The sequence below is a fragment of the Syngnathus leptorhynchus genome, chromosome 8 (genome assembly GCF_054491065.1).
Source record: "Syngnathus leptorhynchus isolate UIUO chromosome 8, UIUO_Slep, whole genome shotgun sequence".
NCBI lineage: Eukaryota > Metazoa > Chordata > Actinopteri > Syngnathiformes > Syngnathidae > Syngnathus > Syngnathus leptorhynchus.
This window is the reverse complement of record NC_141202.1, coordinates 10598764-10614453: the sequence shown is the minus strand read 5'-3', so window position 1 is coordinate 10614453 and position 15690 is coordinate 10598764. Positions and strand designations below refer to the sequence as shown.

At 42.7% G+C, this 15690-nt stretch overlaps 1 protein-coding gene and 1 long non-coding RNA gene across 5 annotated transcripts; one reads left to right on the top strand and one right to left on the bottom strand.

The window, feature by feature from the left end:
- Nucleotides 1-134: 134 nt before the first annotated feature.
- LOC147052359 (uncharacterized) lies at nt 135-2972 on the bottom strand. Of its 4 annotated transcripts, XR_015066983.1 has the most exons (5): nt 2879-2972; nt 1242-1345; nt 871-1163; nt 691-795; nt 135-610 (listed from the first exon to the last, which is right to left on the bottom strand). It is a non-coding gene; the product is annotated as an uncharacterized LOC147052359 (long non-coding RNA). The 4 variants fall into 4 exon arrangements; XR_015066982.1 differs by having other exon boundaries at nt 691-1163; XR_015066981.1 differs by having other exon boundaries at nt 135-795.
- Nucleotides 2973-10353: 7381 nt separating this feature from the next.
- uts2r3 (urotensin-2 receptor 3) lies at nt 10354-11496 on the top strand. The gene has a single exon (XM_085918799.1). It carries the CDS (start codon nt 10354-10356, stop codon nt 11494-11496), a length of 1143 nt encoding a protein of 380 aa, XP_085774925.1.
- Nucleotides 11497-15690: the final 4194 nt, after the last annotated feature.

The window sequence follows — 15690 nt, the reverse complement described above, 5'->3', positions numbered from 1 at the left end:
CGTTGAAGGATCTTAAAGCAAATTCGCTTTCATCGACTACATCTCCGAGTGTGTCCATGGAAGAACACTGTCCATACATCGAAGTAAACCAAAAATGATGGCAGGGTTACCTCGCCTTATATCTGTTGTTCAGAATCAACTTGCAAGGGAGGGAAAACAAAAAGCATGCAGGGGGGGGGTTGTTCGATTTCAAAAAGTACAACAGAAGACAATTTCAGGCAGTGTTTTGACAAAGCTCGGGACAGGCGCAAACTTGGGACACGGACACATACTGACGGAGATATGAACATGCAGTTGAAAAGATAAAAACATGCGATTTCTTACGATACAATTCTTCAGGTTCAGGTTGTGGCATGGCAAAACAAACAAAAAAAACATTGCTGTTTTTAAAAGTCAAAAACCACGTCAGGTCGAGCGACCAACTAGAAGAGACTTTATAGGCAACTCTCTTGTTCCGTCATCTTTAACAACTTCCCAGGGTCTCCATATGTGCCTGACTGTCATTTTGAATTTACTGAAGATGATGACATTATACCAAAATAAAACAAATCTAAGTGATACAAATTTATCTATACCTCACCAGACATTCCTCCTTCACTCCTTCCTAAGCCTGATTAGATACCGAGAGAAGAAAATAACACAGCGATTAACCGTGTCGCTTGGAAGATTTATGAAAAGGCAAAAGGTCACCTGAAGACGCTTTTACAGATCGAGCGTTTGGTTGGCTGACAGATTGGCTTTGACAAGTTCAGTTCAGCTCAGATTCTCGCTTTCCAAAAGCTCGCCTCAGAATTTCTGGCAAAGAGGGCGGAAATTAGGAATCCTTTGAAAATAAAATGGAAAAATGACCAAAAAAAAGTTTGCCTTTACCTTTCATAGTCATTCCAAGATTGTTTCGTAAGTATTTGGATCACAAGATGAAATCCTTTGGATAAGACCAATCAATTCATTTGATTCATCTGTATGATTCCTACAATAAATGAAAATGAGGAAAAAGATCCCTCCTGAAATGGGAAGTGACATATGGGTTCATCTTTGGTGGTGCGTTCAGGCAAAACGTTCAGAAGACAAAACAATCTCCCGTTTGGATTTGATTGTCTTTGCTAACTTCTTGTTGGTCCTCTGCTTTTTTCTCACTTGACTCATTTAACAAACCACTGAGCCTGGAAAAAAAGACATTTAGTCATGAGAAAAAAAAATATTTAAATGGTCATTGCCAAAAAAGATAACCAGATGCTTACCTATGTTTTTTTGTTTTTGGTCTGGATGTTTTTTTTTTTTTTTTTTTTTTACAATCAGTCCTATCTCAGGAACATCCCATAGATGTTTATTATCATCTTGGACCCTGGAAACAGATTCAAATAACAACATCATGGATAATCATTTGACACGACGTTGGCATTAATTAGTCCGAATTTCTTTGCAGCAATTCAGCAATTCCCGACCTTGACGACCTCAGAATTGTGCCCAACCAACATCGGTTCGTTATCTCCATTATGGCACCTCCTGAGTGCGGCTGAACGACCGATGACAGCCACCTCGAGGAGGCGATTAAACAAGTACGAGCGCGTGTGTTTGGGAGCTAACGGCTTTCTCTTATCAATGTCAGGTGGTTTGTGAGGGTCACGGCACAAATCCCGTCACTGAAGAAATGACAGTTCGCACTCGCTAAAGTGCTTCACAGATGTTAAGGCTGCTACAAAAGAAAGCAAACCATTTCTAGCGCGAAGCAGAGCGACAAACCCCGGGAGAGAAATTGAAAACAGTTGAGGTGTCATATAGCAAAATCCATCACTGTTTGATGAAAACCTTGACTTTAGGACCTCTTGGGGCCTTTAAATCCTCCAGATGATCAGATATTATTCAGGTACTATGTGGACAGATTACGACAAGAAGGGATTGCTATGATTTTAGTGCGATTGTATTTTTCCACATCAAACCGACCCGAGCCACAACAATGCAAATATGCACACGTCGATACTTTGTGATTGATCAGTGGTAGTTAGAAACCAGGCCACAGATTCGAGCTCTCTCTCACAGCTCGAGCCACTCTCTAGCGCTTGCAGAGAAATATAATCACCTTTACAAACCATATTTAGATGAATCTTAAAAAAAAATAGCATATGTAAAATAGGTAATTGCATTTTAAAGCATCCCAACAATTGAATGTCCTTTTGTTTTGGGACAGTGTGATCAATAAGAGCACATTTTCTGACCGAGGTTGCATCCGGTCCAACAACGTGAGCCCTTATTTAGCCACCGATAACAAGCATATGCGTGCACTTGGTTTGGCAGTCAGCCTCATTCCGTCTAATTGAAACTCTTTAACCGAATGCGTGCAAAAAAAAAAAATGGAGGTCATCGTGTGGCAAAATGTTAATCTGAGTGGGAGCTAATATGCTGAAGGTTTGTAATTAAGACAATACTCGGAGGTCAACACTAAATAATCACCTCAATAAATATAAATAATAAAACATAAATAATAATAAAATTAAGATGATAAAATAATAATAAAAAGTAATAAAAAGAAGGAAGCAATCACGGGCAATCAGAGTATTCAATAAAACAGCATAACATCTACAAAAGACAATGAATATAAAGTTCAGCGTAAAATCTAAATTGGAAAAGTCTTATTAGCTGCATTAGAAAAATTTTGCTTTTTTTCCCCCCCTTGTTAAAAACAATTTCATCTTAAAAACAATTTTTGTCAATCACAGTAAAAACCGGTACCCACAGTGAGTTCAATAAAACTGCTTATTTGATTTTCAATTACATCATTCTTTCATAGCAAGACAACTAACCAACAAACATTGCAATTTTAACACTACACTAAGCTAACAAGTAGCGATCAATTTTGACAAGATGAACTTTCACTCACCAAAAGTCTCCTCAGGCAACTAACTTCATGTAACAATCTTTGCGCAATATAAGAGTTTGACAAAGCTTGCTGGATCCGCGCGCACGTCGTCAACTGTCCTCATGCGCTGGCGTGCGCGCTCCCGAGGCGCTCCGTCCCCCGGGGGCGTGCGCACGCCGCTGCCCATGACCTTGACACACGATCCCGATTCATTCAACTAGTACATGATCTTATATGGAGAAGTCATTCACCATATAATATTAAAACAATGCAAATACATATTTTAATATTCAAAACAACTGAAAAACGATGAATAGTTGGTTTTTATTCCGAGTGCACGCTGTGGGAGTGAGAGAATTGCCGTGTGTTTACTTTTCTCTTAATCTGATTTAATCTCAGTCAAAACGTCGCAGTGATGCCAAGACGTGTCGTGGGAAATGGAAATAGGCATCAGACGGCTCAAGGAGCTAAACAGCTGCTGCAATCGGCGCAATATTTGAGAAATGTAAAAACTTTGATGCAACTTCATTGCGTCGAGTGAAGCATTGCAGATTACGTGCCACCGGGCAGACTATCTTTTTATATTACACAAGTGCGTATGTGTGTGCGTGATTGACCCGTGGAAAACAAAGTGGGTGTGGTTTAGAGTTTGGCAACCAGAGAGGGAGGAGTCATTTAGAAGAGCATGATGATGATGATGATGATGATGATGATGATGATGATGATGATGATGATGATGTCAAATTTACCAGAAGGATAAGGCATGCATCCACTGATATTAAAATCCCTGTAAAGTGAATAGAAATGTCTTTTAAATTTGACACGCCACAAAAAAAAAAAAAAAAACAACAACAGAGTTGTTACCAAACCTACCAAATTTGAATGATTTAAAAAGATGCCAATATAAGGCTTAAAAATCTAGAGACAAAAATGTACAGGCCTTTTCCACCCTGCAAAGATAGCCCAAAGTTTTGGTCCCAACTTTAGCTGTCAAGTTGGATTTTTGGGTAAAACAAACAAACAATCTCTCGCAAAATGTGCAAATAACCTGGCGCTAGTTCAGTTTAGTGTGACACATTTGACTTAGAAAGTTGCACCATAATAAGTCTTTGTGGTTTGTGTGTGTAAAACGCTGTGACCTAAAACAATGAGAAACGTGTTCATCTGAGAAAGAACTTTCCATTTGTATGGTACGACCGCTAATGAGGCACAAAACCACCGGCGGGCGGTTCGCATCGTTCAAGATCTCCCCGACATTTCCACTGTTTAAGTCAAACACGGGTTTACTTCCCTACTGTGGCTTTAAAATGATTCATTTGATGCACAGCGGTCGATGGGAAAGCTGACGTAAACGTAGCTTTCGCAATTATTCACATGTAAGGAACATCCCCCTTATGTTGGCAGCCTTTACCAGTGACTCACAAGCGCATGAAGACGCCAAATATTATTTTTGGCTGCAATAACCTCAACAAGCCACCAGTGGGCAGGTTCAAACCAGTTTTGACTCATGTCAGTCTGTTTTGATTCCCAGCAGACAATTTGAGCTTCACAACTGGTAATTACATCAAATTATAAGGCACGTTCAAAATATGTCAACACTCCAGATGTAGAATTTCACACCTGAGGAGGTCTTTTACAAGTCTATGAAATTGAAATAATGCAAGGTTGACTTTATGGAAACATTTAAAAGTGTCTTAGATACCAATCATTTTACAAGTGCTTAATTAGCACGGATCACCTGTTTTCTGGGTTTGGTCGTGTGACCCTCGCAAGATGACCTTTTGGGCACTGTGACATTAAGTTTGACAACTTCCCCTTTCATGGAAAACAACACCACCATATAGATCAGGGGTGTCAAACTCATTTTTTTCACGGGCCGCATTGTAGTCATAGGTTCTTTCAGAAGGCCATTATGACTGTCAACCCAAAGAAATGGATGAGCACCTCATATTATATACAGTAAAAGCTACAAAACAAACTGACAAATAACTCGTTTTCAAATCAGACGAGTAAAAACTGGTCAAATAAAAAAAAATTAAGAAAAGATATTATCAAAAGTAATGACACGAATTTGATGCACAATTTGTCTTCGCGGGCCACATAAAATGATGTGACGGGCCGTATCTGGCCCCCAGGCCTTGAGTTTGACCACTATGATATAGATGCTAATTGTTAGCTTGTGTGAGTCACAATTTGGACATCCATCATTGCAGTGCAAAGAGGGAAAAAAAAAAGAATTAAATGGGACATGCTACAATTGGAATCAGTCCAAAGAAGGATAAAAACGTGAATTGGATTTCTGACAATGGGATTAAAGTACATCCTAAATGGATATACTAGATCTACCTACAGATCTTTATATATATATATGATAGTGATTTAAAAAGTAAGCTAAACAATAGAAAAAGTAATCCCTGTAATAATCGTTTTCAACTGTACATTTTTTATTTTTTATTTCAGGTATTTAGTAAAGCTGCTCCCTTGAATTCTGATGAAACTGTTTTGCAGGGAAGACAGTATCAATACACTCCTGACTTAGTAACAAGGAAGGATTGGAAAAATTTGATGGTCACCAGCTTGAGGGGATCAATAACTCATCACGAATTGTGAATCAGTCTGATCCAGAAACCATTTGTCACCTAAGAAAACGTCCGCCCATTTAATCAAGGCTATGATACGGAGGACGGTCATTCGTCAGTGTGTTTGCGGAGAAACGCCGACGCAAATTAATTAAATGAAGGCGGAAGGCAAGGACGACCAGGGAGAGGTTAGGGAGGCGTTGATGGAGGGGGCCGGGGGGTTCGTCCTGGTGGGATTCCCCGCTGATTGGACATATTTGGGTGGGTTGTATAAACATGCAAAAATACACAGAAAAATAAAGGCTGTATTTTTATTTTTTTTTGCAAGTGTGCGGTCACGAGTGCTGTTCTGTTTTTACACGCTAGACATTTTGGGAAATCCCTTAAGGAAGAATTGCTCCCAGGATTCGGGCTGCTACGCAAGTGTCAAAAGACCTTGACACTATCAGAAGCACTGGCCTACATTTATAATCTAAATATTAATATTTGGCCCATATAATTGTATTGATTAATCTGCCCAAGGACTTCAAAATCAGCCACGCTGGCCAACGTGACTTCAACAACACTACTATGGGACTCATTAACCAATTAGATTTCAAATTTGACCTCACAGGGCCAGAGTGCTGACTTTTGATGACATCACACTTTTTCCGTACACTGATTGGTCGATCAAAGCAAAACTTGATGCAGCTAAGTCGAACGAGCAAAATACATCTAGTTATCATCACGTGTTTATACATTGACAAATCTTTATGTCTGTAAATAATTTACAACAGAAATGTGGATTTACAGTGAATTGAATAAAGAATTTTTGCATTTGTGTCATACAAAAATGCCTAAATGGGCTTCAGAACTGCGTCTGGCGTCTGCAGTAGACTGAAGTCCTTCACCGCCTCGCTCCATGATTTGCATATTTAAGATTGATGCAAAATAATTAACAAGCGCAAATGCACGACGAGCGGGTCAAAGCACTAGAACGAAGCCATAGCTCAGGTAAATGTAATTATATAATGTGTCGGTCGGACGGGATGGAGATGGATGTGCTGTGACAAATAAATAGGCAGCTACTCGAGCATTTTCATTTTGTGCGACTTGGTGTTTTGCTACATTTATGTTACACTATTTTTTTCTTTCGTATGCCAACCAGGGGCATACTTAATTTTTGAAAAAAAACATGATACAACAGAAAACATGGGCAATATTATGAACAATATTACTTCTAAGGAGCTTGCTGATGAGTTGAATCAAGTGTATGGGAGCAGGGAAACATTGAAAACAAGCTAGACCGGACATTTTGGTTGGCAAAAATTTGATCCCACCAAAAATAACACATTTGAACACAAAATTTTCCATACTAATAATGTGTCAGAGGAGCCATTCACTTTTACGCTACTTTGACATTTGAGTTCCAGGAAAGCGCATAATATGTTTTTGGCACTTTCCTTAAGTTTATGGATATTTTTTTTCCAGAAACTCTGCAAACCTCAACAATATTAATTTCCCTCACAGGGGAGTTTCTTTATTACTTTATTCTCCACGTTTCATTTTACTAAGTCATACCCATCTGTGTCTACTTGCATGATGGCAGCCTGGACGTCTCATATCTCGATGCCCCCCACCCCTCCCCTCCCGGTTTTGGCATGCTTGTGCCAGGTATTTTTCAAATTCCTCACACCCTGTGGGGATAGGTATGTCCACCCCCCCCAACTTCCAGCCATCCCCGCTACACTTTGCTGCTTGTCTGTGTCCATCTAGCGTATGCCAGCACATGTACGGAGCAGCCAAGCGACGAGGCGCTCGCTTCGCACGCACGTCTGACTGGCGGGTCCCAACAAAATCATCCGGCCTCTTGAACCAGGCGAAGAGCGGCGGTGGGCTCTCCGTGCGGCGGGCCAAAAACAACTGGGCGGGTAACAGGCAACTGTGAGCTACGCTTGACCACTCCAGAAAGGCCCGTTTATCCGGTGACAAGTCAAGCCTCTTATTACAGCTCACTTAAAAAAAAAAAAAAAAAAAATCTTATCCAAGGCCATTTGAGTTTTATACGCAGTCCTCGGAGGGTGATTCTAAAACATCACATACGTACTTTTGGCTCACATGCTCTGCCCACCGTTTCCAACCCATAAAAAATGTTGACACAGGACCTATTAAGATAATTTTGTCTTTAAATAAAACACCGTATCTCATATCTGTCTCTCACGCGGACTCGTTTCAACTTGACCACGCTGAAGTAGGTTAGTTGGAAAATTGGATCGTATATACGTCTTTTTTTTTCCCCACAGACTCCGGCGAGAGTCTTCCATCTCACTTGCGTGCTTCCATACGTGAAAAGAAAACACGGAGAACTCGCCCGCAAAGAGCGGCCTGTCCGAAACAATTTGCCAGAATCGTTGATGGAGTGTTTTCTGTTAAGAGTATCAAGATTGTGGTGTTTGGTCTCTTCAACCACAAAACCAGATTTTACTCGTAAAATGAGTGAAAAACTCAAATGTTGGAGACTTCTATACTCCACGTATAGAATTCATGTTAAATAAATATTTGAGTTATTCTGGGAGAGTTTACGCTTAGCCGTGTTTGATTCCCAGATTTGCAGATTTTTACGTGAGTGGCAGTTGAATTATATAAGAAGAAATATAAAATGGATTTCGAGTTGAGTATCAGCGTTACTGGATATGATCACAGACTCCAAAATGGTCAGAGGAGGAAAAAAAAAAATCGTATTTCTGCTGATCTTTCCTTGTGCAAGCTGTCAGTCTACACACACACACACACACACACACACACACACACACACACACACACACACACACACACACACACACACACACACACACACACACACACACACACACACACACACATGTAATTACGTAATTTAGTTGAGAAGCAGATAATAATCCGCCAACGGTAGACACAACACGTCAGACCAGTCTCGACATCTGCGGCGAATAACCGACATTAGTGTGCTGCATTATAGACCGAAAAGCCAAGAAAAAGCCACATCTCAAATGAAATTATTAAAACGGGCAGCTCAAAAGTGGGCTGCAGCTAAACAAACAAAATGAAAAAATTCCAGGATAGGGATGACGCAAATATGCAGGAGAAAAGTTGTGGCGACATTTTTTTGAAAGAAATGTTTCCATCAAAAGATTTAGCGAGAAAAATTTGAAATTTAAAAAATGTTTCTTAGTGACTGTACCAAAATTTATTAGCAACATTTTTATTCCATATATCACTTCAAATTAGCTTTGAAGACTTCAACTGATTATTTGCCAAAACACAATATTATGAGACTATTCATAGTCATCTAGTTGAGGTCTTCACAAGGGGTCCAAAGTGTGATTTACGCCAGGCGCAAAGCTTTCAAAACATTGGAAACCCATCAAAACATGACGGAACTCGCAAAGAAAATATAAGCGGGATATAAAGCTGTCATAAACCTGTCGTCATTCGAAGCGGCTTTAAAAAAAAGAGCTAAAATATCATTTCTGGGTATAAACGTGGTAGTGATTGGAAATAATTCAGAAATATATTTCATAGTTGGACATCAAGCTATTAGGATAGAGATAAAACTGTCAATGAATTTCAAAAAAGAAAAAAAAAATCATTTAGGTAGGACCACCTGGATCGGGTTTAGGACCACACAAATTTATAGTAACATTCATCATTGTGTAGGATAAGTCCGACACTCAGCATCCCACCCCCTTTTCCCCTCACACACACACACACACACACACACACACACACACACACACACACACACGAGTGGTGGACACTTCAAAGACTGCGCTGAGGAGAAGGAGTCCAGACGGGACAAGACAGTAGAGTTCGCATCGCAAAGTTTGGAGAGTCCAGACATATCGTCGCCCGGCAGAAGCTTTTATTTTGTGACCAAAATTCAAATTCTGGAGATTTCGAGACCGCTCGTGATCATACGAGAAGGATTTGGAAATGGAAAGAGAACTTTTTGACCAGAAGCATCGGTGGAATATTGTTTCTGTAGCAAATTCTCTGAGGTAAGATTCAGGAAATGCATTTTGTAAAAACACAATATGGTCTTGATTATCTTTATTTATTCTCTAATTATAACAAGTCTTGTTCCAATGACACAAAGTATTTTTTTTATATCTGCTGCTTAGTCTTTGGTAAAGAAAATCCGTCCGTCACTTTTACTGTAATGCAAAAGACTCGTCCGTCTGTCACGAAATTCTGCAGCAAAGACGATTGTGTCGGGAAAAGTGCGGTCAATTCTATTCAAAGCGAGCTGGTAAACGTCGAGGCACGCGACACAGCGGGGGGACCGGCTGCTTCTCTCCAGTTCAACTGCAGCTCTTAACCCCGGTGCCACCGGGTCCGCATGTGTCGCAAGGGCGGGGGTCAGGAACCCGGCCGATGCTTTGAACTCATCCTGAAGCGCATGTGTCGAGAATCATTACCCCCCCAAAATTCCTATTGCGATTTAAAATTCATGAGGAGAAAATGTCTTCAGGTTGTCCCACTTAACTGATTGGTGGCCAACTGATGACTCGAAGAACGGTCCGGGCTCTCCGTCAAGATTTACAGCCTCAATCGGAGCCCTCCTGCTCTGAAAATCCAATTATTTACAAAAACCGGGGAGCGCCACGCCTGACTCCCAAGGAATCCATAAAACTGGGAGAGCTGTGCCAACGGTGGATGCTTTGTGCTTCTCCATAAACTACCGCTTTCGCTGACATTTTCATTTTTACGGCATGTTGACGCGATGTTCTTTTCTTTGTGTGTCACCATGAGAAAGGAATCTCCAAAACGGTCAGAAAATAACATTTGTTTCTTTGTCTCCATGAATCTCTCTCTACTTCTATAACCTCAAGCAGATCGATCTTGGAATAATCTTCACCGGCCTGGCCGATTCCTCCGCACGAGCTACCGACCTCTTAAATGGACCCCTCGGGCTCCTTGTCTCCACCTTCCCCGTTCACCGTGGGTCCCAATTTGTCTGTGCCCGCCACCCCGACCCCGACCTCTCCATCTCCCAGCCTGGCCTCCACTGCTGTGTTCTGCTCCTTCCTCTCCCTTCTCTCCTTCCTGGGCATCTTAGGCAACCTGTACACTCTGGGCCTCCTTCTGAGGCGCAGAAGAAGCAGGAGGAGAAGCAGAGCGGGACTCAGCTGCTGCTTCACGCAAGTGCCGGCACCCTCCTGCCTTTCCAATCCATCTTCGCTCTCGCCCTCCTCTTCTCCTCTGTCCTCTTCCTCGTCCTCCTCCTCTCTTCACCTGCAGGTGCTGAGCCTGGCTCTGGCCGACCTGCTCTACCTGTTCACCGCCCCCTTCATCGTCTACGACAGCCTGGCGTCCGACTGGGCCTTCGGCGAGTTGGGCTGCCGTCTCCTCCTGAGCCTGGACCTCCTCACCATGCACGCTTCTATCTTCACGCTCACCGCCATGAGCCTGGACCGCTACCGGGCCGTGGCGCGGCCCCTGCACACCTCCTCTTCCAACTCGTCGGGCCTGCTGCGAGTGAGCTTGGCTTGGGGGTTGGCCGTGGCGCTGAGCTTGCCCATGATGATCACCCTGCACCTGGAAGATGGCGAGAACCAGGAGGGCCAGCTGTGCGTGCCGGCGTGGGACGAACAAAGCTCCAAGGCTTACCTGAGCGTACTCTTCTGCACCAGCATCCTCGGGCCGGGCCTGGCCATCGGAGCCCTCTACGCGACTCTCGGCCGACTTTACTGGGTGTCTCAGACCCGGGCCCCGTGGGGTTCCGGCGCTAGTACTGCTTGCACCGCTCGTGCCCCCAAACCCAAAGTCCTGCTCCTCATCTTGGGCATCGTGCTGGCCTTTTGGGCTTGCTTCCTCCCTTTCTGGATCTGGCAGCTTCTGCCTCTCTATCAGCCTGACATGCTGCGGACCGTACCGGTGGGCACTCAGGTGACGGTGAACCGGATCCTCACGGGACTGACCTACGGAAACTCTTGCGTGAATCCGTTTTTCTACACGCTACTGACTGGCAAGCGCAGACGCAATCGGCAAACGCTGACGTCGGCAAATCAGCTCTGCCGCAAGAGCAGCCCGCCGCAGTAGACACGATAATGTGAGCCTTCCTTTGTGTGCTTTCTGACTTAGACACACGAGAAAAAGAATAGGTACTGAAAATTCATCTTTTTTTTTTTTTTTCTTCAGTATTCTCGATAGACGCCAAAGATAAACGATTTGTGAACTGCGCCAGGCAAATCGGAGCACTTTGTAAAAGACTTTTGGATAAAGTTCGGAATGAAGAAGGTGGAAATATTTGGGTTGTTTTTAGCCATGCGAAAATGACAATTTGAGTAACAATTAAATAATTTAACAGCTGCTGAGTAAAAATATTGCTAAAGCGTATCACTGTAGATGAATGGGTATTATTATTGTTATTATTATTGTTGTTATTATCCCGAACCAAATCACCCAGCGTAGGAATGTCATTTTGTTTGACTGTTTATTTGTTGAATGAAAGTTTTGCATGCACGCACATTTCCAGTAAAAGAATTGATGCACTTCTGTTTGTTTTCTGAAAAATTAAAATAAACATTTTTTTTCTTTCTTTCGAAGCAATTTGCCGTTGTCAGCTCGTCTGTGTATCTTTGTTTTTTTCTGAGTCTTTTGTTTATTTTTTGTACATTTTAAATAGACTTTATGTTGCTAGGTTTGACCATGCAAAGCAATATTGCATGGCTCCAATTCTGACTGATGTTTATATTAACGCTTAATATAGCGCTCTAAAAAAAGAGGATGCTTTCTACCATTCACAGTCATTTGATCTCTTACCGAGTTCAATTTAACACCACTGGGCACTTTGCAGCAGCCGGCTGTATTTTGCAAGCAAAGATTTGATTGACGTTTGTTTGGTTTGTGTGTACGTGTCAGCGTCAGGTCTTCTGACGTTTGCGTATCTTCGTCCGGCAAGGAGCTCTCTGTATGCCCACCTCAAAGGCTGCACTGTGCTGAACCCCGCTGCTCATTGACGCATGCACACGGGCAAATATTGTTGAACGAGAGAGGACGGGATGAAGGAAGGATGGTGCTTGTGGTCAGAGGAGCGGTGGGTGTTTTAAACAGTCCCCGATTTTTTTGATTGACAGTTGGACAGACCCTCAAAAATCTGCTAGAGACATTTGCTGCAAGGCCGTTTATTTTCTCCTCCAGACTTCATAATTCCTAATGAAAGCTATAAATGTTCACATTTAATGGAGCGGGAGCTAATATTAAGTAACCTTAAACCCACAATATGTATATATATTTTTTTTAGAACTCAAATCGAGTACGGATTAGTTGTGATTACTTTCCAGATGCTTTCAAATTTTCCGTGAAGAGTGTCATGTGTTATTCCCACAAAAGAAATCAAGATATTTGAATCTGTACTTGATTGGTGTATGGCAAAGCATTTTCTGAGACTATTGAGTGTTTTTTTTTTTTTGTTTGAGGTGAATTTTTGAAGAAACGAACGTCATCATACTGAACTCTACTTCCATAAAAGTGAAATTTAAGTCATATTTAACATGTGAGGTGCAGGAATGATTTTTGTCCACTTGAGGTCACCATATTGTATATGTGACTATGAGCATGTATGTGTATGGCTTTAAAGGGCGGAGCTTGGACTGGTGAGTGACGTGGGTGTCTTGGAATGAGAACGTGGCCTTAGTTAGCTTATATAAACCTGCTAACCATTCTGTATGTTCGAAAGCCATCAAAAAGCGCATCAGCCACTGTGTCCATTCTTGACCACAAAATATTCAAACTAGCGATGTTAGGCTAATCACTATGTGCACAGAAGACCAGGTTGAGAGAATAAAAATGAAAGTTTAAATTTTACACATATTTATGGCATCGTTTGCAATTATGATTTAGTCGAGGTTTTTATTGCATCATCAGCACAATACCATCATTCATACTTGAGTGACACTCAGTATCTGGGTCATTGTGTTTTTCTTTCCCTCGCACACACCAGACAGTAAAAGCATTAAGCTCAATTGACCGTTATTCGACATTCAATAACATAATAAGTGTTTTTCTTTTTCCATATTTGAGCAATTTGATTAAATTGCAAAATGAGACTCCTGAGAGACGGGGAGCGGAGCGAGCTACCTGCTTAGGCCTCGGTTTTTGCAAACACTTGAACAAAAATGTAAGGAAAGCAAAGCCTCAAAGAATATTCGTCGGAGTTTTTTCCTGATACGTCGACAGCGCCGAGGCCTTTGTGCGCTCCAGGCATGTGTTTTCATTTACCTGGCTACCTCGCGGGGCGACGCTCCCACCGCACTTATCATCCTCAGCTGAACGTGCTCCCGCCACAGGGGGTGCTCCTGTCGGAGAGTTAATGTGATCTCCATGCAACTTTTGCGCTCAACTGCGGCTATCTCAGCACATTTGGAATGTCTTGTCCACAAAAGCTGTACGAAAGGCAAGGATTTGTTTTTCGTCAGCAATCGTTTCGGAATTTGAAGCCAAACGCCACTTTTACACAAAATTATATTTACGTTGACACTCAAGTACACTTTTTAACTTTTACTCAAACCAGTTCCTGTATTTTTTTTCCCTCCTCTGTCAAAAAGCCAGAAGACGCACGGTGCTGTTTTTTTTCGTGAAGGCCGTGCTGATGTTAACACGCATGTGTGCGTTACAAAAACTCAACATATCAGATGATAAAAATCCTCCCGTGAGTCTGCTGGGATGACTGAGTGTTTGATAAACTTCAAATAAGCACAGTTTGCCCAAGCCGACCGAATGGATGGAAAATATTGTGTCAGTTGGCAGGACGGCCCATCTATAAAACTTTGCCAGTGTTGGTAGTGGCCGGGACTGGGCGGCCCGATCCAATCATAACCCTTGTTCTGCAGGACGACAGAAGCTTCTGATTTCATCCCGAGATAGCGGCCGGCGTTTTTAGCGCCTCGCCGGGAATAGGAGAGGATGAAAAGCTGTGAGTGGGAACGTCGCTGAGCTCTACCTGAGGATTTCATACATCCAACAGATGTCCGTTTCCTGGAACCACAGAGCATCTTTTCCATCCCTTGGCCCCGCCTGCCGGGCCCTCCTCCTGACCAGTGATCGTGCCTGCTCGCAGGTGCCCCTCCCCTGGGCAGCCCGCTCAGGAAAGCACCCCGCCGGGCAGACGAGACGAGGCCATGGCCCGGGCCAAGATCCCGCTGTGAGCTGTATAAGAGGCTCCCATTCTCTGCAGACGTACACCGAAAAGTTTCCCGCAGAACTCACTTTGCTGCCTGCAAAAACTCGATCCCGCCATATGTTTTCCCTCTTTCGCTCACCCTCCACGTTTCCTGCATATACGCTTCGCAGATGAATATGGCTTTAAGCATTGCATCATATAAATAAAAATAACAGGCTCAGTTTACGCTCTGACAAATCTAAAAAATGCAACACATTGGCTAACGTGGCCGTGAAAAATGGCCGTTATACCAACCTCAGTAAAATAAGCCTGTGTGTGGCCCAAAAAAAACAAAAAAACTTGGCTATGAGCAGTTTACATGAAGAGACTATTAAAGGACTTCTAGATGTTTGTTCTTGAGTTGCGAGGGCTAAAAGTGGCAGCAGATTGGTAATTAGAAATATTTAAGTAACGAATATTTAAAGATAAAACAGTTCGCAAAAGTATATATTGTCTATCGTTTGCAAAAAAACAACTAATCAGCGTAATGACTCACTTTGTTGTGAAACTCTTCTTTGTGGAATATACACTACACTGCCCACTGGTGGCCAGTGTTCACTATTGTATGTCAATTTAGAATATTAAAATGTACAAAGTAGTACATACGATTCTTGGAATGGCTTATTTCCATTGACTTACTTTGCATGGGAAAATGGTTTTGGTTCAAATGCGTTGTGCTTGACCTCCTTGTAATTGCTGGTTTGACGGCAAACACAGAAGCCACGGCTGCCCACAGTGTTTCTTTGTTTTACTCAATGCGACCCTGCGGTGAGGCGCCCTCCTCTCCATCACGTCAGGTGACTTCGCACGTCGGCGTCAGCGGCCAGGATCAGGCGAGGCCTTGGCTCGTGAGCCCGAGAGGCCGGAGGTTACATCAACCGACATACGTATTACGGTTCGCACCTGGGTTCGTACTAGCAAAGACAGTAAATATGACACGTCTGCTCTTCTCTGCCTCCTCCTCCTCCCTCTTGCACGTAAACAGACGTTTGAGTCAAGTCAGGCTTCGAGGTTGCCCTGAACTCTGACCTCGTGACACTTCACTCATGTGAACACCATGGGTGAGCATGCAG